General features: G+C 41.6%; 1 protein-coding gene across 1 annotated transcript in view; it reads right to left on the bottom strand.

Moving 5' to 3' along the window:
- Positions 1–26,547, bottom strand: part of LOC136379047 (nuclear body protein SP140-like) — an 81,195-nt gene that overhangs the window by 51,969 nt on the left and 2,679 nt on the right. Inside the window, 12 exon segments of the mRNA XM_066346515.1 lie at positions 1,944–1,980; positions 2,374–2,390; positions 5,649–5,849; positions 6,481–6,534; positions 7,556–7,565; positions 7,713–7,789; positions 8,665–8,820; positions 9,026–9,253; positions 10,713–10,775; positions 11,869–11,952; positions 14,011–14,179; positions 15,269–15,431. Of these exon segments, the coding sequence (XP_066202612.1) occupies positions 1,944–1,980; positions 2,374–2,390; positions 5,649–5,849; positions 6,481–6,534; positions 7,556–7,565; positions 7,713–7,789; positions 8,665–8,820; positions 9,026–9,253; positions 10,713–10,775; positions 11,869–11,952; positions 14,011–14,179; positions 15,269–15,431 (1,259 nt within the window).

Below are 26,547 nucleotides of genomic sequence, written 5' to 3'. Positions count from 1 at the left end.
TGTTTTTCTACAGGTAATGCCAAAAAATTGAACATGTAAACACACCAATTGGGAGACACAACCAACAAGGGATCTGACTGCAACTACACAAGGGCAAACGATTTGATTGCCCTTCAAATCTATGGACGGCAAGGAAGCACAGGAAAGGAGGCTCAGCATCGTAAGTCATAAGGGAAATGCAAATTAAAGCTATAAGAAAAAATATTACACACCCACTGAGAATGGCAAAATTAAAAACAAAAAACCTAACCAAGTACTGGTGAGTAAGCAGAGCCATCAGAACGAAATTTCATATATTTCTAGTGCAAAAGGAAAAGATACCAACATTCTGAAAAATACTTTGACAGACTGGAAGATTGTTGATCATGCACTATGTTCATATTATTAGATTCAGGAAAGCGTGCTGTGATTGCCAGAGTGTAGGAGCAAAGACAGGGAGGAGATGATAGGGACCCTGTGAGGCTGAGAACAAAGAAGATCAGCACAAAGAAAGACAAACGTTTGCATTCCATTGGTCAGAGACCCTTATCAGAAGTTTATGTTTGAAATTCGCCACTAAGCTAGACCCAGCCACTGTTGCAATGCTGCGTGTGACCCCCTTAGCAAATAGGTAACTGCCACATCTGATTCTGTAAATGCTTGCTTACTTAGGATGTATAAGGACCTAGCTGTAAGTGCCAGGCGCGATTCCCGTTTGTAGCTCCTTGTGAGTATGGTGTCTCGGGACATCTTGTGATTCGCCCCTGCGCAGGTTAAACTGGCCAATAAAGTAACATCTATACTCCTGAAAGTCTCCAACGATTTTCTCATACCCGGTGGATGCAACAATATGACCTGGTAGTACTTCATCTAGGTGTTTATCCAAGACAAATGAAAACATATGTCTATCCAAATATTTATATGAACATGTTCCTAGTAGTTTTTTTCTTTCTTCTTTTTTTTTTATAATAGCTTCAAACTAGAAATAGCTCAATGCTTATGCTCATTCCTCCACAGTCGCTTCCTCTCTCCACAGTCAAGAAAGGTTCCCTGCTCTTTAAGGGTTATGGGAATAAACTGGGTCACCCAGGTAATCCAGGATAATCTCCATCTCAAGGTCCCTAGTTTAATTATATCTACACTTGCCATATAAAATAACATTCCAGGTTCCAGGGAGTAGGACATGGATATCTTTGAGGAGCATTCATTCTACCTACCATAATATTTTAAGTAATAATAACAACAATGGAACACTGTCATTATAAAACTCATTTCTATTAGCTTTAAATTGGTTCCTTTAAGTCAAGCCCCTTTAAAACTCAAATTCCCCTCTCCCAACTTCTCATCTGGGCTCAAAACAGAACATTCCCACCCCCCACTGTGAGGTTGTAGTTAATTTGCTTACTATTCTCTCTCCTCATGGCTTCCTGGCCTTCACTTTGAAATGTAGCAAAAAGTTTACCTTCACAGGAATGTCTGGGAAAGCTTGCATTGGAGAGGGACCTGACCATTAAGGGAGTTTAATCACAATAGTTGTTTGTGGAAGCTTAGCCACAGGCCCAGAGGCATCAAGTCCCAGCTGTTTCTTAGAGATTTCTGACCTCTTGGCTATTTTCAAAATTTACCAAAGACACCAGAAAGAAAAAGACCTTGTGTTTCTGCAGCAGAATTCCCCTCCTCCTGCTCATCTTCAAGTCAGTGACCAAGGCCATAAACCCAGATACGCTCATCTGAGCATGTCCAGGCTCAGGCAACCTCACGCCAGCAAGTGCCTGCTGTAACCTTTGTATCTAATGCTCCAGCCCGCGGTCAGGGCTGACCCCCTTTGCTGGTCTCAGTCTGCTTGCACCCAGGTGCTTCTAAAATAAATTTTCCTTTTGGAACACACTAGCCTCTGTTTTCCGTTCCTCCCGCAGTTTCTGCCTTTCACTTTCTAATATTAAAAGTAAATAATTAACTCTTACTCCTTTTCTTCTTGGCTTTTTCTAAAGTAGAGTTGTTGGCCCTGGCCGGTTGGCTCAGTGGTAGAGCGTCGGCCTGGCATGCGGGGGACCCGGGTTCGATTCCCGGCCAGGGCACACAGGAGAAGCGCCCATTTGCTTCTCCACCCCCCCTCCTTCCTCTCTGTCACTCTCTTCCCCTCCCGCAGCCAAGGCTCCATTGGAGCAAAGATGGCCCGGGCGCTGGGGATGGCTCCTTGGCCTCTGCCCCAGGCGCTAGAGTGGCTCTGGTCGCGGCAGAGCGACGCCCCGGAGGGGCAGAGCATCGCCCCCTGGTGGGCAGAGCGTCACCCCCTGGTGGGCGTGCCGGGTGGATCCCGGTCGGGCGCATGCGGGAGTCTGTCTGTCTCTCCCCGTTTCCAGCTTCAGGAAAAAAAAAAAAAGTAGAGTTGTTTCCAGGATTCACAGTACCTAGAAAATAACAGGTGGTGGTGAGAACACAGAAATTAATAAACAAAAGTGGCAAACCTCAGGGTGACTTATACTGCAGAAAACTTAAGTTTATAAGGAAGTTTGAATTCCTGTTTCTCTCTTCCTTCGAAAGCAATTAAAAACCTACTGAATTGAGAGGTTGGAGTCCAGGATGGGCCCTGGGCCTCCCTTTATTTCCCAATTAGACTTTGAAAAACACCTTGAATACCTTCATACTTCAGTTGGTGCAGGGATAAGAAGAGGTAACCTATCCTGTCCTGTCCGGGTCTTAAGATTTTTGTGAGATGTCAGAGTCCCCTTAGCTGGGTCCTCAAAGAGCAGTGGAACGACATTATCCTTTTATCTGCATAAAACATACACTAGCATTGGTCTTGTGCCATTGACCTTTATATCAATTGGCCCAGCCCACCAAATGCACAATGTTAAATGTGTATCATCTAAAATCATTTTAAAGAAAACTCAAAAATAGTTGAATGAAGCTTTTACAACCAAGAAAGCTATTTGTTTTATTTGCTCTTAGGTCTTTTATGATTGCCTGGCCCCTAAACAGATTTGTTTTCAATGTCCCCAAGATTTGGAAGTAAAGGAAAACACAGCCAGCATTCAGAGTTAAACGAGTTATAAATCTTGTAACTCCTCACCCTGTAGAAGAATGTGGAACATAAAGACATAATGATGATCATTTCTGTCTCTTCCCATCTAAAGGAAAGAGATCACTAACAAATAGAGAAAAATGCACAATCCTTTAGCCCAAGTGCAAAATCAAAGACATTTTGAAAACCAGCATGTTTTCATAGGTTTGCAGCTAACTAATTTCACAGTGAATGTGGACTTAACTGTCAGGGGCCCCTGTAAAACTTATTACACTTGGTTGGCTTTCCACAACTAGCAGAAGCATTAGTATATTTGCAAATGGGATTCTTCCCCAGAAACTGTTGGGACCTTTTGTAACATATTAGACATAAACCACAATGTCTTTCTAAAACAATAACACACTGATATTTTACTTGTGGCGTCTGAGGTTTTGCATACAGGATTATGGGTATTTGCTGGGAGTCCAGGCTGTTAGCTCTGCCTCTTCTGCTAACTTCCCATGTGATGTGCAAAGATCCTTCAAACCTCAGATACAGAGGCCAAGCTGATGCACCCCAACTGTGGAATGGGGCTCTGGCCTAACTTTTAGGTTGTTGTAAACATAAAAAGATGTCTTTTTTTTGCAAAGACATATTCAAATGTCACTATCTATAAACCAAGATCACATTGGGGGTCATCTGCCAAAAGTTATAAATGGAATTTGATTACAATAAACAGAAGCTTCCCTTGCTATCAATAATTAGAGGGTATGGCCAGAGGCTACAGAGGTTTGAACAAGTTTGTGATGAAACTGACAACAGCTGACTGTCCCCTTCCCCTGCTCTCTATAAAACAGGTGGGAAGGTGGACATCACTGGGTCATCTACATCTGGGGGAGGATCTGTCAGTGACCGTGGAGGAAGACACACTCCATCAAACTGGAGCCATCCTGTTAACCCTGAAATGATAGTGATTTCTTTCTTTGCAGTTTTCTTTCTTTTTATTTATTTTTTAATATTTATTGAATTTATTGGGGTGAAATTGGTTAATAAAATTGTATAGCTTTCAGGGGTTCAACCTCATCAGTATATTGTATTATGTTCACCACTCCAAGTCAAGTCTTCTTCCGTCACCATTTATCCCCTTTCACCCTCTTCTGCACCCCCTTCTCTGTAATCACCTGTAGGAATATGCTGTGAAGACATGCAGAGTTAGGGAAACAGAGACGGCAAGGCACCCTAGTACAAAGGCCCTGAGCGGACAGGAGTCCAGTGGCCTCTCTGACCCGTACTGGAAGCAGCAAAACAGCAGGAAAGGATTCAGCAACAGAAATGTTTAGGCCAGGGGTCTCAAACTCGTGGCCCGCGGGCCGCATGCGGCCTGCCCACCAATTCTGTGCGGCCCATAGACTAATCAAACTTCGTGGATTAGTCTGCGGGCCAGTCTGCGGCCGCACAAAATTGGTGGGCGGGCCGCGAGTTTGAGACTCCTGGTTTAGGCTCTCAGAATAGAGCAGGGGTCCCTAAACTATGGCCTGGGGGCCGCATGCGGCCCCCTGAGGCCATTTATTCGGCCCCGCTGCACTTCCGGAAGGGGCACCTCTTTCATTGGTGGTCAGTGAGAGGAGCACATTGACCATCTCATTAGCCAAAAGCAGGCCCATAGTTCCCATTGAAATACTGGTCAGTTTGTTGATTTAAAATTACTTTGGCCCTGGCCGGTTGGCTCAGTGGTAGAGCGTCGCCCTGGCGTGCAGAAGTCCCGGGTTTGAAGTCCAGGGCACACAGGAGAAGTGCCCATCTGCTCTCCACCCCTCCCCCTCTCCTTCCTCTCTGTCTCTCTCTTCCCCTCCCGCACCCGAGGCTCCATTGGAGCAAAGATGGCCTGGGCGCTGGGGATGGCTCTGTGGCCTCTGCCTCAGGCACTAGAGTGGCTCTGGTCGCAACATAGGGACACCCCGGAGGGGCAGAGCATCGCCCCCTGGTGAGCAGAGCGTCGCCCCCTGGTGGGCGTGCCGGGTGGATCCCGGTCGGGCGCATGCAGGAGTCTGACTGTCTTCCTCGTTTCCAGCTTCAGAAAAATGCAAAAAAAAAAAAAAAATTACTTCGTCTTTATTTTAAATATTGTATTTGTTCCTGTTTTGTTTTTTTACTTTAAAATAAGGTATGTGCAGTGTGCATAGGGATTTGTTCATAGTTATTTTATAGTCCAGCCCTCCAATGGTCTGAGGGACAGTGAACTGACCCCCTGTGTAAAAAGTTTGGGGACCCCTGGAATAGAGACTGAAAGCGGCATGTTCCTTGTCCTTTACTTCACCCCCTGAAAACCTCTCCTGTCTGCTTCCCTGAGTTATTTGTACCTGCTAATGAATATCTGAGTAAGGCTGGGGCGGGGCTTCAGTCCTTCAGTCATGGACAGAGGCAGCTGCCTCCCCTTGGCCACTCGGAGCATGTCATCTGGTCTCCCAGTAGTTGGTTGTCAACACGACAATCATCAAACTGAGGCTTATTGGTTTTGGGGGTTTTTAAATCTCTTCACTTTTCCACCCAGACCCCCAACCTCCCGTCCCCTCTGACAGCTGTCAGTCGGTTCCCTGTATCTATGGGTCTATTTGTATTTTGTCTGTTAGCTCATTTTGTTCATTGCAGTTGTCAAAGTGGTCACCTGAGATCGGGGCAGGAATGGCCACCTGGACCATGTGTGTGCTCAGAGAAACAGGCGCCCTGAACTCGGACTCCCGGTGTCCTGGCGCCCGGGGACCGCAGTCCTTACCCTCCCCAGCAGGGCCAGTCCTCACTGCAGAGCCGCGGGCTCCCGGGGGCGCCTGGTTTGCACTGGGCTTGGGAGACTCTTCATGACTTCTCTCTGCAGAAGGAGCAAATGTCCCTTGAAGGTCTCAGTGGATGACAGACAACCCAGAGGGGAAACCCTGGAAGCTCTGAAAACCCAGGGCTAAAATGTCCCGCCCCCAGGCCTCCATGATCTGCCTTCAGCATGCAGGTGACCTGTGGGTCAGTATTTTATCCCTCCTGTCCCCTGGGCCTGGGCTAAGACACTGCACTCCGTGGGCTCCCCTGCTCTCCTGGCCCCCGCAGTCTGCACTGCATTCTCTTTCTTCTCTGCCATGTAGCTCTGCGGGTTTGAGTTTGTGTCTGAGGCTGTATGAGTAGTAGCTCTGCTTCCTCCCAAGGCGGCCTTAGCAGTCTGGTCCTGAAGAAGGCAGACCTCCCACCTGGCTGCTCCTTCCCTCCCCTCCACAAGCCCTGGGAATGGTTACTTGACAAAACATTTAAATTCTGTTGTGTTTCAGTGACTGACCTCTTTGGGTTTATTTATCATAGCCACTAGCCTAATACAAAAGTTAAAATATGAACTACCTTCTATTAAAGCAAACTTGTACTTTACTAGAAAGGATATAAAGAATTAGAATTAGAATGAATCTTTGCTACAGAACATTGTTCATTTGTAACCATGAAATATTCTTCTTCGCTCTTACTTCTTTTGCAAAGTTTTTTTCCAGACGTAGGTGATGTTCTTGAATCCGTGGACTCTGTAAAGTAAAAGGAAGCAAGCAGTTATGTGTCCGCAGTGGTCTTCCAGATTCTGTGACAGCTCACGCAGCAGATAGGGTTTGCAGTAATATCGATGTTGGATGACCATTTCCTTCTTTCTTTCAATTGAACCTAGTTCTGGGCCCCCACCTCCCCGCCACCCCCGCGCGCCCCCCCCCCCGCCGCCCCCACCTCCCCGCCGCCCCCGCGCGCCCCCCCCCCCCGCCGCCCCCACCTCCCCGCCACCCCCGCGCGCCCCCCCCCCCCCCCCCCCCCCCCCCCCGCCGCCCCCGCGCGCCCCCCCCCCCGCCGCCCCCCCCCCCCCGCCGCCCCCGCGCGCCCCCCCCCCCGCCGCGCGGCCGCCCCCACCTCCCCGCCACCCCCACCTCCCCGCCACCCCCACCTCCCCGCCACCCCCGCGCGGCCGCCCCCCCCCCCCCCGCCGCCCCCACCTCCCCGCCACCCCCGCGCGGCCCCCTCCGCCGCCCCCCCCTCCCCGCCACCCCTGAGCGCCCCGCTGGCCTCCCCGCCGCCCCCACCTGCCCGCCATCCCCGCTGCCTCCTCTCCCCTGCTCGCCCAGCCTCAGCTCCCGTCTGCAGTCTCAAGACCCTCTTCCCGCCGCCCTCTTTCTGTCTAGACTCTAGGACCTCTGCCCTCATTCCACCTCTCTGCTTTCATTCAAATCTTCCTTGTCGGCGTTCCTCTGGGTCCAGCCCATTGCCCCTGAGTACTCCGGTGTCTGGAGAAGGTGTCTATTTCTTCTCGTCTTTCTGTGGTTATGCTTTAATCTCCTTTTATGACTATCGTGGCTCTCTGTATTTTTTCATTTTCCTCCAACCGGTACCCTCATACCTTCTCATCTTTGAATATAGAAATAGTCTCTCTGACATCATTACTTAAATTCACCATTTCTGTTTTTGACATTTTTCCAATTACTGAGGACCTTTTTCTGCTGAACTCGCTGCATGAGGCGCTGGTCCCCTCCCCTTTCGACCTCTAACCAAGGGCACCTGGATTACCTCCATGGCCCTGGTGACACGTCCCAGACCAGTGCCCATATGGGAATTTACATCACACAATCTTCCTATCGTGTCATCACTCAGCCTTGCCTATCCTGTCAAACGCCCGGTTACAGTTGGTCCTGGCTTGGGCTTCTACTTAAATTCCTGATTGAACAAATGGCTTTTCCGTTTTTATATTCATAAACTCTATGGAGCAGGAATTCCCCGGGATTCCGTGGTCAGGTGGTTCCACTATAGGACAAAATTGTGGTAAAGGAAGAATTTCGTTTGTCTCCCCAGAGGGAGTGCGCACCCTCCCTGCCCTCAGCAAGCCCCCACCCCTGGGGGCCCCCTGCAGGGAGAGCTCCCCCCTCTCCCGCTGCTCAGCTCCCGCCTTCCTCTGCGCCTCTCCTGACTCTGGGGTCTTGTTTCTATTTCCGGTTTCACTCTCAGAGGAGAGACCTGTTTCATCTGAGAGGGTCCCAGGGCCATGGTGCTCACTGGGGACACCTCACCTTCTCAATGGTGTTAGGAGCCAGCCGCCCTTTGTGCCTTCTTTGTGGTGACCGTCTGCTCTGATCAGACGATGCTCTGTCCTCTCTCTCCACCTGGTCCACTCCGGCCAGTCCTTCACTCATTGTCCTTTACTCATTCTCGACATGGCTCTCATTGTGTCTCTCCATTTTCTCTATTTATTGGCATTCATTCCCCTCTGTACCTTCCTCTATTCATACTGTTTCTCTACATTTTCTATCGGTGCCCCCCAGGGCGCAGCAGGGTCAGGGGAAGCAAAGTGGGTGCCCAGGACCCACGAGGTGCTGAGAGTGAGCTCCTCCTCCCAGGGGTCCCGGGTCTCCCCGCGTGGCAGAGACCTGGCCCTGCTGCCCCGTCTGATTTTCCAGTGTACCCGCGCTCTGTTATGTTTACTACTTTCTTTTATCCTGTTTCTGTGTCTTAATTATTTTTGTGATCATAGATATCTCTTCTATATCAGCTTTTTTTGTATCTCTGTATTTTAAGCATTCCCATCATTACCAAAGTTCTACTCTCCTGACTTCATCCACCACACCAGCCCCTCCCCCCGCCAGTGCCCCTCCACGCTCACCGCACCCAGGCACTGCTCTTACCTGCTGGCTCAGACGCCTGGGCACGTTGTTCACTTGCTTGTTGGCTTTCTGGTGCATCAGTGTCACTGGTTGTACCTGTTTCCACCGCATCTATCTGCTCCACTTCACAGAGCTGCTCTCGGCGTTCATTTTCAGGTAGGGCTACACGTAACTCACCTTTTGATTTATAAATGTTTTATTTGCACCCTTCATCAATTAAATTCCAACCAGAAAATACAAAGCTCTCTAAGCTTTTGGAGCAGAGGGAAATTTAATCCAGGTGATTAGTTATATAGCCAATGGAAGAATTGAGACTTCCAAATGGCAGAATACAAACACCTTGAAGAATGGTCAAAGGCAGCTATGCAAGGAGCCAAGGGTCAGCCCAGAGGCCAGGGTAACCAGGTGAGAATAACTGGATCATGGCTGGCCTGCTTGGTGGCAGGTAAAGTCGTAGGAGATGTAGCTACGGCCAGAACTGCTGCCCAGACAGCGATGGGGAAACACCGTTCTCCCTTGCTCCCACTCTCCATCCCTCGCCAGTGTCTCCTGGTTAGGAACCCAGCAGGAAGCCAGCAACCAAGGGAGCGGGCAAGCAGGTCTGCAGGGTCTGTGGCCAGAGACAGAGGGCGGAGTGAAACAGTAACCGATGAGGAATGACTCCCTGGTTAAACCATCCAGGACCAATGCACTTCTCTTCCCCCTAACAAACCTCCTCTGCTCAAAATCCATTCCAACTACTCACCCTCTTCTTTTCCCTCAAACCTCAACAACAAGATGAATGGCTGCATGTATTTGCAGTGCCCTTTAGATTTTTTATATAGTGCTATTTTTCTAAGTAAAAAATTTATGTAAAGATGATTTTCAATTAATCCCCACCATTTAACACAGAACCTGGGCCCTGGTGCAAGCTTGGTGCCACATCCCCAGTTCCTGGGAGCCTCCTCTCTGGGGCTGGGAGGGGTGAGACACAGCCGTTCCCTCTGGGCCAGAGACCTGGACACATTTATTGGTAGTTTTCTGTGCATCCTTTGGGTTATAATGTCACTGCTTACTCCTCCTACATCCTACACACACACACACACACACACACACTCCTCTCATTGCTCCTTACTTATCACAATTCCTTCCCGTCACCCCTTCCTGTTCCCAGCAGCTGCACTGGTAGAGGAACAGCAAAAAATGTAGATTGATGCATTTTGTATTCTTTATATTCTTAACTGTTACCTTTCTGATTACATGTGACTTGCTAAAAGTATAATGGTGCTTTCAGAAATGATTTTGAAAGTTTTTCTTTTTAACAAAAATATATTACTAATTTAGAACGTTTTTTCTTAATTAACCCATTTCACTGAAGGCTACACTACAACGCCTTCCGTGGTTCAGGGGGTTCCCTGCGTCTCCTCCCTGTCACTCACTTCCCGAGGACAGTCATGGACTAAAGGCGGGAAGCTTCTTACAGACTGGTCTGCTCTCGGGTGGGCAACGTATGTCTCTCAGTGTGTTTTCCCCGCCCGAGATTGGGGTTGCTTTTATCACTGCTCCACGGCCTGGGGGATAACTCCGTCCACCGTGGACATATGTGGGAGCAGAAATCCCACAGTTCACTGTAGTGGGTAAAAGCGTAGACTCAGGCCCAGATGTAAATAATGCTAAAAATGGAACCTAATGATAATAACAAATGCACAAACACTGGTGAAGTACCAGGCGTGATTGAGAATGCTTTACACGGCGTAGCTGCTGAAAATCCATCACCCTGTGAAGTAGGTCCCATTATCACATCCACAGCCTAATTCAAGACAGATGCAGAAAGACATGACCAGGCACATGAACAGTAGGTTCCAGAAGTGTCAACAGCTGGCAGCAAATGCATATGAGAATGAGAGGAGCAACCCGCCCAGGCAGCCCAGTGTATGAAGGCCGCTGTCCGAATCCTTGCAGAAACTGCAGGTGCCGAGACAAACAGCTCTGGGCCATCGGCACTAAAAAGCTGCGGCCCTCCCAGCACAGCACACGCCAGGACGGGACAAGGACAGCAGAGGGTCACAGAGCAGTCAACAGCAACAGACCTCTGAGGTTCAAGGGTTCCGGGAACAACCAGGTCAGGTTTTGATTCCAGTTTTCATCAGTTTCTGGGGGAAGAAATTAGAAGTTTATTTCAGCAACTGAGGTATGAGCTGCACCATTCTCCCCTCCTTCCCTTTTAATTTTTATAATGTAGGACTTGAAGACCCTTCCCCCCAGGTATCAGTACAGAGCGGCACCCCTGGCCTCCACTGTGTCATCCACGAAACACTCGGTAACTGGAGATGGTTTTTCTTGTCACCCACGGCTGCAGGGGACCTGTTTTTGTGTTCAGGGCTAGCTCTGATGGGTGACCTTCCCTGACTTCCCATTCCCTTCACACCACACCCCCCTCTGCACTCCAGTTTACTGTCTTGTTGGCCTTTCCATGAGGATTGAGTGTACAGGGTTAACATCACAGTGCCTGGTTCATCCTGCTCATTGGAACTCAGGCCAACCACACACACGGTCTGTCTGGATTTCAGTCTCCTTTTCTGTGAATGGATGGAGAGTGATACTGCCCCATCAAAGGTAGCAGTGAGCACTAAGCCCACCTCTGCCAGAGTAAATTCTCAGTAAATGAGCTCTTAGTGATGTGGTTGTTTCACTGTGTCCTTCACCCCTTTCCCCAGCTTTCATTGCTCGCCTTCTTCCTCTCTCTCAAGGTGCCCACATCCCCTCCTCCACATCTCACCACTTCCTCTCCTCTCCCTGTGTGACTGCCGATCTCCTTGAATATTCCTGCTCCTGAGCCACATCCCCCAGGTTTAAATCAGTCTCTTCATCTGTCATCATCGAGAGTCTCCTCTGTGATGATGACTTTGGGCCAATAGTTCCCAGCCCTTCCCAGCATCACACATCTCCTACAGGGGTCCTTCTAAATCACAGTTACTTCCAGGTCAGCATTCTCTTTAAATCCGGTTTCCTGACACACTGGGTTCCTGCTCCTCGGCCTTGGTTATTGGGCCAATGGTCTCTTTTCATAGCTGTCCCTCCAGGATCAGGCTCTGGTCAGATGTTCATACAGACACCCTCCCTGCCTTGTCCATGGTCCTGAACAGTTCTTGCCTGATCCCCAGGCCCACTGAGGACTCAGGGCCCACCTCCCTTTCTCCCTTCCCCTTAGCAGATGAGAGTTGGGTTTTCTCTGCTTGCAATCACCCTGTTCAAGGCTTAGTTGGATGTTAGGGTTTTCTGCTCTCTCTTTTCCATTACCTTCTGGGAAACAAATTTTTTCTTGAATCGCTGAGGAGAGGTAGAAAAAAACACAATTAGAGATCTTCATCACAACCTAAGAACATAAATGTATATGTTTAGTTGTTTCCAGTCCTTCGGTCTCTCATGACAAAGTTGATGGTAATTCTCATGGTAAAGTTTCCCATCATCCCTGGGACAGAGAAGAGAACCCCCAACAAGGAGCCCATATGTTTCCTATACAGACGGCAGCCACTCAAATCTCAGGGCAGAGGAGTCACGGAGACATCGTGAGCCTGTTCCTCATGTAAACAAAATTCTGATGGCTGGAAAAGCATCAAACAAATAACGAAAGTTAAAGGTGTATTTTGACCTGTTCAAAGTGTAAGGAAAAAAACAAGAATTTCTTTGAAAAGGAACTAATATCCTGTAGATGTCTATGTGTATAAAAGAAAAGCACAAGACAGTTAAGTAAATCGTTGGTCAAAAGGAAGGAATAAATTAAGTCAGGCACGATGAGCACTTTCCAAAGAGACAGCAGAGGACACAGGAAGAACTAGAAAGACTTCCAGCTCCCAGAAACAAAGGAGGGACACTCTCTGAAGTCACAAGCAGGGAGTGAATATTGTGGCTCTGGGGGAAATCCCAAAAGGCCTGGACCAGGGACCTGGGAGGCTGCCAAAGAGGGGAGACCGGTCAGCGCCCCAGGGCCCTGCATGGAGGTGACCCAGAAAAGTAAGAGGAAGGAAACAAACCAAGAAGCCAGGTGGGCATCTGGGAGGAGTCCAGGCAGGAGGAGCCGTGGGAGGCGCGGGGTCCACTCACCCCAGGGCTGATGGCAGGTGCACCTCTGGAGCAATAAACCTGTACTTCAAACCTACAAGCCTCTAGGATCTCTTTTATGTCCAACAAATAAACTTAGAATTCTTTAGCTTCAGATATCCAACCTTTCAAATTCTTTACAAATTTATTCTTTTGAATTGACTCCCATCATCTTCTTCTCTCTCTCTGACTGAGAAAAATCCAAGGTGTCCTTGTTTTGCAGATACATGGGGCCCTTTCACATGCTATACCTTTTCCCATAGCATCTGCACCCCTTAATTCATATAACTATTGCCCATGTGTATTTCCCATTGTTATTTGGACATCTTGTGTTGATACCAGACTGTGTTGAGATAAAATAATTTTCAGGCAAGTCAGATGAAAAATTTTTAGAGAGAGAATTCCAATCACAAATTCCTACTACAATTAAAAAATATAAATTGTAAGTCTCAGAAAAAGTGGTGGATCAATCTTATAGTGTTATATAGTTATCAAAAACAAACTATGGAAGAGCAATTGGTTTTGAAATTATTTGATTAATGTTTACTTCACTCCTTGTGGAGAAAGAGTTAATACAACCATTATCCTTCTTTAAAGGTAAATTTGACCTGGGTTAACTTTCTTGCTCATTACTCTAGACACCTGAAAAGTGATCTCTCTCCTGTGTGACTAGGGCAACACTGGATTTAGAGTGAAAAATGACCCATGACCCATAAACTGTATGTGGACTCAGAGGGAATACATGTAAACTATCAGCCATAATGGTCTTCCCTCAGTGCAGTAACTCTTGCAACTCAGCTGTCCCTTGTAGGGCCCCTGAAAGTTATGACTACAGAGTTGCTACATGAGACATTAACTTTTCTAGGCAGGGTGCTGCTAAGCCAGGTGGATCCTGAACTCACAGCTAAGCTGTCACTCGAGGTAGATAGTAGTCAACTTGGTGGACAGCTGTGTGGACCACAGCTGGGGGTCCCTCGGAAGAGGAGTAAGTGATGCTGCCATGGTGGGATACTGCATTTCCTGTCATTTGTCCTTCTAAGTAAATCTGATGTCACGGTGGCTCTGGTTGTCCTGTGAGTCTAGATGTAGAGCTAAGCAGACCTCCAGGTGGGTGTTGCGCTGTAGTCATCACACCAAAGCTTCAAGAAGGCTCATGATAGAGCTGCTTTCTTGAATACAGTATCCCCATTTCCTAGCACTGCATGTGACACATAGTAGATGCTCAATGGGTATTCATTAAAAAAAATTGGCTGTGAACATTGAAAGATAGGTAATAAACCTAATTACCATTTCTGAAGTCTTTACGAACTTCATTCAAATCAGGGTAGTTATCCATGATGACCTTGCTGAACAAAATTTCCATAAGTGACATGTCAAAGTTCTTCTCCAGTTCACTGAGAACATCATATACTACTTTTGGAACAGGTGACATGTTTCTCCAAGCTTTAGCAGACTCCTTAAGAAATAATGAATAGAGAAATATAAATATAGACTTCTAAGTTCCAGAAGAGCCCCAGAGAGTGATTTCATTGTTAATGTGTTACAATTTCCCTACATAGGTATCTTCTCATGGAACATTTTAGGATTTCTCTGTAGTTGGTTTTCTACTAAGTGGAATAAGTGGATTTTTCCTGCTTCAAAATACCCACTTGTGAGTCGAAACTCCTCGCCCTCTTTTATATTAGATAGAAGAAAAAGCAATTTTAAAGAACAAAAATGGGTTCAAAGTTAAATAATGTGTAGCCCTTTCTGAGCCTGGCCCAGTGATTTAGGAATAGACTTAGCAGGTGACGAGCTGCTGTTCTGTTGACAGAAAAACCCTTGTCTCTTCCCCTGGGCTTACTGGCCCTGCAGGAGCTCAAGGAAACCAAGTAGTGATATTCCCCTTCCTGTGAACTTGGTCATAGAGAAAAAAAGGAAAAGGCTTGTGTCTCTGATCTCCACCTATGTCTTTTGCTAAAAATAAACTAAATTCCAAGACTCCTAAATACCAAAAGTAAAAAACAAACAAACAAACAAAAACTAAAAATGGTTGGAGACTAGCAAGCATCTACGTCTAAGTTTGTCCTAACAAGACATTAATTCCGTTTTTTAATGCTCTCTGATCTATGTACTCAAATAGATGTTCACTGAAATAAAATGTTTCATAAATTATTTTATTAAATCAATTCATTAAATTTATTTTCCATTCATTAAAATTACTTTTCCGTCCTAGAATATGCTATATTGTACATGCAACTTCTACAAGGCATTCCACAGCCTAGAGCCCACCAGCTTCAGATACTTTATCTCCAGTGCTATTCACCCTGACTTCTGGGGGGCATTGTGGGGTCTGGTCCTTCAGTTAGAAGCAAAACCTTTTTCAATGATGCCTGCTACTCTTCTCCCTTTGACCTTATAGAAACATTTATAGCAGTACTTGAGAAGGACCCCACTCGAAGACTCCTCAGTTACTTAGCTGTGCTCTGACATTTGACTCCAAACTATTAAAACATAATGAATTTGGGTTGGTTTACCAGATTGTGACATAATAAACCTCACTTACTTCAAACAGTTCTGGGGTGATGAAACCATGGTCTCGAAGTTTCTCAAGGAAAGGAAATGCTGTTTTTATTGCACCTGAAATCTCGACCTTATGGCTTTTGAAATGAGTGAGTGTAGTCTCATAGATGAGCCTCTCGATTATGTTCTGGTCTACTGCAGCCATCCTAGGGAGAAAGGACACAATGACAAAATGGCCAAGACTTTGAGATGCTTGTAAGGGCTGTAACATTTTACATACGAAGGACAGAATATGAAGAATGAACATGTATAAAGTAAGTGGTCCTGAGTAGAGAACAGAATAAATAAAATTGATGCAATAAAGATATAATGAAAACAGGAAGGATCAGAAAGGCATACATATTGTTACAAAAGTACAGACTGTCCCAGTTAAAGCCACTGTATTCTTCTAAACATATCTAGAATATTTTAAATTAAAAATTTATAATAAAAGAGAGAAAACTTCTATTCAACAGCATTAGAAGTTCTAGTGACAACAATCAGATAAAACAAAAAAAATAAAGGGCATATAAATTGAAAAAAAGAAGTAAAACTCTCATTATTGACAGATGACATGATATTATATTTTAAAACTCCACTAAAAAAGTATTAGAGCTAATAAATGACACCAGTAAAGTTGTAGGATAAAGATTAATATACAGAGATCTGTTGTGTTTCTAAGCACTCACCAAGCACAAAGGATCATAAGAAGAAATTAAGAAAACGATCTCATTTACAGCTGCAATAAAAATTATAAATTAAGAATAAATTAAACCAAAGATGTGAAATACCTTTACTCTGAAAACTGTAAGACATTAATAAAAGAAATTGAAGATAAAAATAAATAAAAAAGAAATATATATACCATGCTCATGAATTAGAAAAATTAATATTATTAAAATATCCTAACTACCTAAAATAATACACAGATTTAAAGTAATACATAGTAAAATACATTTTTCTCAGTATTAGAATTAATCCTAAGTGTATATGGAATCACAAAAGACCCCACATAGCCAAAGAAATTTTGAGAAGGAACAAAGTGGAAACTATCATGCTCTCTAATATCAAAATATACTATAAAGTTATAATAATTAACTGGCAAAAACCAGATATGTAGATCAATGGAATAGAATGAAGAGCCCAGAAATAGATCCTTGCTTACATGGCCAATTAATTTAAGACAAAGGAGGCAAAGACAATGAAATAAAGACACTCTCTTCAATAAGTAGTGTTAGTAAAACTGGACAGATACATGTATAAAAAATTAAAATTTCACCACTTTCTTGCACCATATACAAAAATAAACTCAAAATGGATTAAAGACTTAGCTTTAGACATGAAACTTTTAAATTCCTAGAAGAAAATATAGGCAGTCACCTTTTTGACATCATTTTAGCAATATCTTTTTGGGTATCTCTTTGAGTAACGGGAAGAAAAGAATAAATAAATAACTAATTAAATGGGACAACATCCAACTAAAAAGATTTTGCACAGTGAAGGAAACGATTAACAAAACAAAACAAAAAATAAAACAATCTACTGAATGAAAGAAGTTATTTGTAAATGATACATCTGATAAATATATAAAAATCTCACAGAAGTTAACACCAAAAACAAAAACAAAACAATCCAATTAAAAAATAGGCAAAGAACCTATTGGGAGAATAGACTTTTCTCCCAAGAGGACACACACATGGCCACAGACATATGAAAATATGCTCATCATCACTAATCATCAGGGAAATGTAAATTTAAACCTCAATGAGATATCTCCTCACACCTGTCAAAATAGCTATTATTAATAAATCAACAAATAACAAGTGCTGGCCAGGATGCAGAGAAAAAGGAACTCTTGTACTCTGTTAGTGGAACTGTAAATTAGTGCAACAACTATAAAAAGGAGTATGGAGAGTCCTCCAAACTTAACAATAGAGCTTCCATATGACCCAGCAATTCTACTTCTGGGCAATTATCTGAAGAAAACAGCACTAATTTGAAAAGATATATATACCCCTATGTTCACTGCAACATTACTAGTTAGTTATAGCTAAGATATGGATGCAACCTGGATGCCCATTGATAGGTTTGCTGGGAATTGATATCTTGACAACATTGAGCTCCAATTGTTAACATTATATCACTCTCCATTCAGGAAGTTTTCTTTAATTTTAGTTGAAAATGTTTATAGTTTTCAGTATAGATGTCATGCATGTCTTTCTTTAAACTTTTTATGATGTTACTTTAAACAAAATTGATTTTAACAGCTTGTTATTATTTTATAGAAATAGTATTAGTTTTATAAAATATTAACCATGTATTTGCAACCTTTCTAATTCATAAGTCTTCATAAAATATCACAGATATTTCCTTTAAATTTTATAAAAAACAATATTATTACTAGCAAAAAATCCCTCCCAAAACAAATAAAAAACAACTGCTTGACTTTTTGCTTTCCAAAAATTATTTCTTTTTCTTGTCTTATTACAGTGCTTAGCAGTTTAACTTCAATGTTGAAAAGAAGTGGTGAGAGTTGACCTACTTGCCTTGTTTTCAGACTAAAATAAAAAACATTCATATTCACCATTAAGTATAAGGTTTGCTGTATATTTTTGTAAATATATGTTTTTAATAATAATGCAAAAGTTTCTGGCAATTGTGAATTTGTATCAAGTTTTATCACTTATATTTTAGAGAAAATATAAGATTCTAAGGCTTAATATAGACAATCTACTAGACATATTATTTGAGTCGAGACAGCTGGGCAGAGAAAACAGAGAAGAGGGACACATCAAGGGAATCATTTAAGGAGACCATAGAGTAGAGGACATGAATGTTTTTAAAACGGCACAATCGGGTATTTTACACAAATGAATTTCAAAAGAACTATATGATTCCATACATAGGTGGGACATAAAAATGAGACTCAGAGATATGGACAAGAGTGTGGTGGTTACTGAGGGGTGGGGAAGGGAGGGGAGGGGTGGGAGGAGAGGAGGGGCAGAAAGAAAACCAGATAGAAGGTGATGGAAGACTATATGACTTTAGGTGATGGGTATGCAACATAATCAAATGTCAAAATAACCTGGACATGTTTTCTCTGAACATATGTACCCTGATTGATTAATGTCACCACATTAAAAATAATAAAAAACCAAAACAAAAAACCCCCGGCACAATCTGGTATTTTACACAAATGAATTTCAAAAGAACTGCCAAGGCACAACATTATGAATTAAGAATGCCTGAAAAAGAAAGAGAAAAACTTAAAGCTTCCAGAAAGAATTAAGAAACATTCCACCGATGGAGGCATGATGGTGAACAGCTTGAAACATCTCTTCTCTAACGCATTTTGTAGAGGCAGGTTTTCAAACTCAGAAAGAACCAGGTCAACGTCACACATGTAGGGCTGGAGAATTCTATTTTATGGAAAACCAGTTTTGATGATTTCCTCAAATTTTCATTATTGCCTTTATACACAGGTACACAAATACATATTTTAAAATGGAAGTTTACAAATGGTCTTAAATGTTTATGCAATCACTAATTTATTTATTTGGTTTGTTTCCTGCCCAGCACATTTCTCTTCCCTTTCCACCCACAGCACTGTTTCCACCTCTGCCACATAATCATTTTAATTACTTTGCATGGATTCTTTCCTAAATGCTCCATAAGCATGGAATTTCATCTACCTATGTTCACACCCTACCCATACATTCCAGAACGTTTTGTCGTCATATTATACAGTGTGCCCATAAAGTCATGGTGCACTTTTGACTGGTCACAGGAAAGCAACAAAAGACGATAGAAATGTGAAATCTGCACCAAATAAAGGAAAACCCTCCCAGTTTCTGTAGGATGATGTGGCAGCATGTGTGCGTATGCAGATGATGACGTAACGCCGTGTATTCAGCAGAGTAGCCCACGGCCATGCCAGTTGAGATGTGGACGGTACAGAGGAAAGTTCAGTGTGTTCTGTGGCTCGCTAAATTCGAATCTGTGACCAAAGTGCAACGTGAATATTGGCGCGTTTATAAGGAGGCGCCACCACATAAGAATAACATTACTCGGTGGGATAAGCAGTTGAAGGAAACCGGCAGTTTGGTGGAGAAACCCCGTTCTGGTAGGCCATCAGTCAGTGACGAGTCTGTAGAGGCTATACGGGATAGCTACCTAAGGAGCGCTAAAAAAATCTGTGCGTGAGCCCACATCGAACTGCACTGAATAGGTATGAAACTGGGAGAGTTTTCCTTTTATTTGGTGCAGATTTCACATTTTTATCATCTTTTGTTGCTTTCCTGTGACCGGTCAAAAGTGCACGGTGACTTTACGGACACACTGTATTATATTACATAATTTTCTTTTTTTGCATCATACATTTTTTTTTACACTATATAGCCTTTTCTACATCATGGTTGGTTTATACATTAATACCTTGAAAAAATTTTCTAAATCATGTCATATGGTTTTAGAGGGTTTCGTTTGTTTAATGAATGTATAATACTAGTACAGCAGTATCTTTATAATCTTCTGAAAATACATTAGAATGACTTTCAGAAAAACAGAAAAGTAAGCCAGTAGTGAGGAAGATATAAAAATAAAAACCCAGTGTATCTAAACTAGGAGACAGTAAAAGAGCCCACAATGGAGCTAGCATTGGACCAAACAGCACAGAGTGGAACAAGTGATGATTACAGCGTATAATCAGTGCAATGAATGGCGGCAATGCCATAGGCAGGCGTCCCCAAACTATGGCCCGAGGGCCTCATGCGGCCCCCTGAGGCCATTAATCTGGCCCCTTGCTGCACTTCCGGAAGGGGCACCTCTTTCATTGGTGGTCAGTGAGAGGAGCACTCTATGTAGCGGCCCTCCAACTGTCTGAGGGACAGTGAACTGGCCCCCTGTGTAAAAAAGTTTGGGGACCCCTGCCATAAGGGATGGGAGGGAGGTATTGGGAATACTCTGTTATCCGGTACATGTGCTACAGGGGAAGTGGTATAAAATGTATATTCCAATATCTAGGCAAACACTAAAAACATTTAATGAGAAGTAAAATTTATATGTTAATAGAAGAGATAAGATGAAATCATGTAATGTGCTAAATTAAAACCAAAGGAGGCAGAAAAAAAGGGGTAGGGATGAAACCAGGAACAAAGGCAGTAAATAGGAACAGTTACAAACATGATAATTATTCATTCGACATATTAATCATCGCTGCCAATGGGAATTGTCTTACCACTAAAAGAGTGCTGAAAGAGTGCTAATAGGATTTATTATATATAATTCTTTCTTAATTTGGAAGGATATTGTTTGGTTTGTAAAAGTCTTTAAAATCCTCTTTGTCAGAGATAAAATACTGTACTTATTTATACAAAGAAGTAAGTAGGAAAAAAGCATCCAGGTGCCCCCTGCTTAATAACACCCTTGTCATTATGGGCATCCTTGCAGAAGCATCAAATTATGTGTTCTCTGAAGATGTTATTTCAGTTTTGAGCTATACTTCTATCCATTTGGAGCAGGAGAGAATGCCTTTGTAGGAGATTTGAAATAAAAAAATAAAAACCATAAAATATCAGTTTCCACAATTTGGGTTAGTCTAAACAGCATTAGTATTAAAATAACAAGACTTGGTTCAGATGCACTTTTGCTCCTGACTTGCTGCTTTACCTTGACAATGTTATCTTTCTAGGACTAAGATGATGCATAGAAGCAAAAGCAGCCTGCCACAAGGTGTGTAGCTGGGCTGGAAATTATTTTCTCCTGATTTATTTTTGTCTAAAAGACACAATTCTTTGTCAACTAAGGGATCTTCTATGAGATTTCTCAATTTGAATTGATCTTGGGCTTTGGCTTTTGGTTTTCTCATTACAAAAGTCAACTACCTGTCTAGTTAAGTGAATACCTTCAATGCAAAGCAGCTTCCAGCTTCACCTTGCAGCTTTAGTTGGTAACTCTCTTGTAGGTTTTAGATTGTTTTTTTTTTTTTTTTCTTGTATTTTCAGCTGTGTGTGGCTTTTTTTGGAACTTTTTATTGTTGTTATTTTTTTTTCATTTTTCTGAAGCTGGAAACAGGGAGAGACAGTCAGATAGACTCCCGCATGCACCTTACTGGGATCCACCCAGCACGCCCACCAGGGGCGACGCTCTGCCCACCAGGGGGCGATGTTAAACTAAAATTGGAGATTATCAATGTGACTGAGAAAAATTTTAAAACTGTATCCTTCCAACGAAATAAAACTCTAAATATAAAGACTCATGTAAAGAATGGAGAAAATATATCATGCTGACACTAATCAAGAGAAAGATAGAGTAACTATATTATTTCCAGACAAAGAAGATTCAGAACAAGAAAAATTAGGAAGGAGAAGGAGGGCATTACATATGAAAGAGGGATCTGTTTTCCAAAAAGATTTAACAATCCTTTAACCTGTTTTTACTTAAACACAGAAAACCAAGTTATATAGTATAAAAATTGAAAATAACTACAAGAAGAAATAAACAAGTCTACTATTAAAGTTTGATGTGTTCAACAACCTGTTTTAGTAATTTATACATCTAGCAGGCAGAGACTCAATAAAAATGCATTTGATGTGAATATCACTGTCAATCAAATTGATCTATTTGGCATGTATAGAATACTACATTTCACAACACTGAACATACATATTCCTTGTTATCACAGGAAAAACTCGTCTTCTCCAAGATAGACTTCATTTTGGGTCAAAAAACAGATGTTAAATTTAAAAGAATAAAAATCAGACAACATAGAAGTTAAACTAGAAATTAATAACAGTCATAAATGGAAACTTCAGATATTGGGAAATTGAAAATTATACTTCTAAATAACAAATGGGTCAAAAAAGAAGTCGCAAGAGAAAATTTTAAATTGTTTGAACTAAATGCAAATGAAAAACTCACAAAACCCAAAGCTGGTTCTTGGAAAATATTAATAAAATCATAAACTTTCCCACAGGCTAATTAAAACAAAATTAGAAAAGACACAAAATATCAACGTTAGAAGTTTAATTTGGAACATCACAACTAACCTCATGAACGTCAAAAGCATTTTGAAAGAATATTGTAAACAAATCTATGTGTACAATTTTTGGTAATTTTAATAAAATGGGCCAAATCCTTGAAAGATACAAACTACCAAAACTCACTCAAGGAAAAATAGATCCTTTGAATAAGTTTATATCCATTTTTTAAAAACTGAATGAATAATTAACATATTTGAAAAAATTGTCAGGCTCAAATAGTTTCCATGGTGAGTTCCACTAAACATTGAACTAAGAAATGATACCAGTTCTCCAAAACCTTGAACAGAAAATAGAACCAGAGGGAACACTTCTTAACTCATTCCATGAGTTCAACAATTTGATATCACTAAAAGCACATGATAACAAACTATAGACCAATAGCTCTCATGAATATTGATGCAAAATCTTCACCAAAACATTGGCAAATTGCATACAACAATGTATTAAAAAAATTATACTCATGACCAAGTGTAATTTATCTCTGATGTGTAAGGATGGTTCACATTCCAAACCAATCAGTGTGACCCACCATATCAAGAGGCTGATGAAGAACAATGGAGTGATCATATCAACTGATGCAAAAAACTCACTTGACAAAATCCAACACCCATTCATGTAAAGACTCCTAGCAACCTGGACATAGAAAGGAATTTCCTCAGCGGGAGAAAGAACACCCATAAGAAAACTATAGCTGATAAACCCACTGCTGAGAACCTGCACACTTTCTCCCTAAGATCAGGAGCAAGGCAAAAATGTCCTCTTTTACAAGTCTTATTCAACATTGTACGAGAACATATACTAAAAAAAGAAAAGGAGCCCAGGCCAGCTGGCTCAGTGGTAGAGCATCAGCCTGGCGTGCAGGAGTCTTGGGTTCAATTCCCAGACAGGGCACACAGGAGAAGTGCCCATCTGCTTCTCCACCCCTCCCCCTCTCCTTCCTCTCTGTCTCTCTCTTCCCCTCCCGCAGCCAAGGCTCCATTGGAGCAAAGTTGGCCTGGGCACTGAGGATGGCTCTGTGGCCTCTGCCTCAGGTGCTAGAATGGCTCTGGTTGTGGCAGAGCGAAGCCCCAATGGGCAGAGCATCGCCCCCTGGTGGGCATACTGGGTGGATCCCGTTTGGGCACATGCAGGAGTCTGTCTGACTGCCTCCCTGTTTCCAACCTCAGAAAAATACAAAAAAAAAAAGGAAATTAAAACTATAGAGTTTGGGTTGGAAGAAATAAAACTGTCCTTTTTGGCAGATGATGTAATTGTCTATGTAGAAAAACCTAAAGAATTCACCAAAAAATCTCCTGAAACTACTATGTAAGTAGAGCAAGGACACAGATTCAAGGCAACATGCAAATGTTAATTGCTTTTGAATATACTGGCATTGAAAAATTAAAATTCAAAATTAAATAGAACAATACCATTAACAATAACAAAATATAAAAAGCCTAGTTTATATTTAACAAAATGTGTAAAAAAATCTGTATGAAGAAAATTATTCTGGAAAGAGAAGAAATTTATTTTGCAAAATAACTGTTTTGATGTAAAGCTTCAAAGTATAATAACAAACTTAAAGTGTTAAGCTACATGGTAAAGGGAAATTTGATTTAAATAATTTGTTTTAAATCATTTAAAAACTTGAACAATATCTTTTCAAAACTAAGAATTCCCAAAAAATAGATTAAAACAATTTCAGAAATAAAAATTAAAGTTATCTTTTTTAAATAGTAAAAAATAAAATAAAAAGAAAACATAGCTTGTATTTTTAGACAAAAATAAAACATGATAAACAATAAGAAGTATAACAGTTAAAACAGGAAACAATATGAAAATATATGAAACAATGTAAATGAAACAGTGATGATATTGGAAGACACAGGACCAAAAATAGAATCCAATAAAAGACATGAGGTTTTTTTGACACAATAAGTGCCACAAAAGTTGTTAAAATAAAAAATAGGCAAGTTAGGGTATGCAAAGTTGAACAATAAGAAAAAATGATGCTAGTATCCATGCATAAAGAAAATAAAAGAAACAAATAATAAGACAAATGTTTCACAGATACTGAAAAACATTCACCTCTAAAACTAAAGAGTCTAGTGTTGACTCTTTACACTGGCAAAAATGATCACACAGGCTCGGAGAATTTAGGAAAGAAGAGGTATTACTTAGTCTTGTGTCCCAGAAATTAGAAGCACACAATATTTTTCAATACTTTCGAAATGTGTATCAGTACATCATAATCTTGGTCACAAAAGAAGACTCAGAAAGCTATAATGGGCACAGTTTAACAGACTGCATGTGGGGAAAAAAAGACAAAAACACAACCAAAGATTTTATTAAATGAAACATAAAGCACTCTGTTGGGTTAAAAGAGAAAACCAATCTTTTAGTTCTAGGCTATTTGATAAAGAGGAAGAAGAAAAAAGGGAAGTAGTGAAATGAGACTGAGTAAGAATGAATAAATATTAGGAAATCTTATGTAATTTATTGCAACAATAAAAAGCAGGAAAAATATTTTATTACATCCATAAATTATTTAAATAGGAAACTTAGAAACACCTAGCAGCTATTTTTATTTATTTATTTATTTTTTTATAAATTTTCATTAATGTTAATGGGATGACATTAATAATTCAGGGTACATATATTCAAAGAAAACATGTCTAGGTTATCTTGTCATTAAATTATGTTGCATACCCCTCGCCCAGAGTCAGATTGTCCTCCATCACCCTCTATCTAGTTTTCTCTGTGCCCCTCCCCCTCCCCCTAACTCTCTCCCTCCCTCCCTCCTACATCCTCCCTCCTCCCACCCCTGGTAACCACCACACTCTTGTCCATGTCTCTTAGTCTCGTTTTTATGTTCCACCAATGTATGGAATCATGTAGTTCTTGTTTTTTTCTGATTTACTTATTTCACTCCGTATAATGTTATCAAGATCCCACCATTTTGCTGTAAATGATCTGATGTCATCATTTCTTATAGCTGAGTAGTATTCCATAGTGTATATGTGCCACATCTTCTTTATCTAGTCTTCTATTGAAGGGCTTTTTGGTTGTTTCCATGTCTTGGCCACTGTAAATAGTGCTGCAATGAACATGGGGCTACATGTGTCTTTACATATCAATGATTCTGAGGTTTTGGGGTATATACCCAGTAGAGGGATTGCTGGGTCATAAGGTAGTTCTATTTGCAGTTTTTTGAGGAACCACCATACTTTCCTCCATAATGGTTGTACTACTTTACATTCCCACCAACAGTGTATGAGGGTTCCTTTTTCTCCACAGCCTCTCCAACATTTGCTATTACCCGTCTTGTTGATAATAGCTAATCTAACAGGGGTGAGATGGTATCTCATTGTAGTTTTGATTTCCTAGCAGCTATTTTTTGAAAAACTATATGAAATTGGTGGAAACTGACACAATGTGAAGTCACCAAAATTAACAAACACTGAGGTAAACATTGAAATGATGAGGCCATTCAAACAAAAATAAACAACGTTTATATTTACCACAACTTACATCTATATGTTTTACCTAATACAATAGGATAAGAAAATGAATGCATTGGTGTAAATAGTAAAATAAGATGCAACATTATATGATCTATGATTATATATGCAGAAACAATGAAAACCTACCTAAATTCCCTAAGAAATTGAAAAAAGGAGTAAAAAAGAACAGGACATTAAACTGACAGATATTATTTGTAGCGACATGTACTGTATTGAAAAGAATAAAATAATACTTTAAACACAATAGTAAATGCACATGCATATATTTATAAACATCTAATAGTTATAAACCTATGAAAGAAACTATAATGTCTCATTGAAGAAAATTAAACAGATCTAAATAAATGGAAATGTAGAAAGTGCCTCCAATTAAGAAAACATCGCAGTTTTAAAATGTTAATCCTTCTGAAATTATTGTAAAAGTGTAGGGCACTTGCAATTTGTAATCCCATTGAAACTGCAGAAAGTAATTTAAAAATATATATGACAGAACAAATATTTGAGGCAAGCAGAGAAAAATATAAAAAGAAAGTAAAGGAAGACTTAATAGGTTTAAATGTTAAAAATACATTTTAAGATATTAAAAGAACTTAGAAAAATATTTTCAGCACACACGTCTGAGGGTTAATACTATATCTGATATACAAAGACTCCAGCCAATTGATAAAAATAACATGCAATCCTGAGAAAAATGGTCCTGAATAGTCACTTAGAGAAAAGAGAATTAATGCAGTAATTTT

Source organism: Saccopteryx leptura, chromosome 7, assembly GCF_036850995.1.
Source record: "Saccopteryx leptura isolate mSacLep1 chromosome 7, mSacLep1_pri_phased_curated, whole genome shotgun sequence".
NCBI lineage: Eukaryota > Metazoa > Chordata > Mammalia > Chiroptera > Emballonuridae > Saccopteryx > Saccopteryx leptura.
The sequence above is the reverse complement of the archived record's forward strand: the minus strand, read 5'-3'. Positions and strand labels throughout refer to the sequence as shown.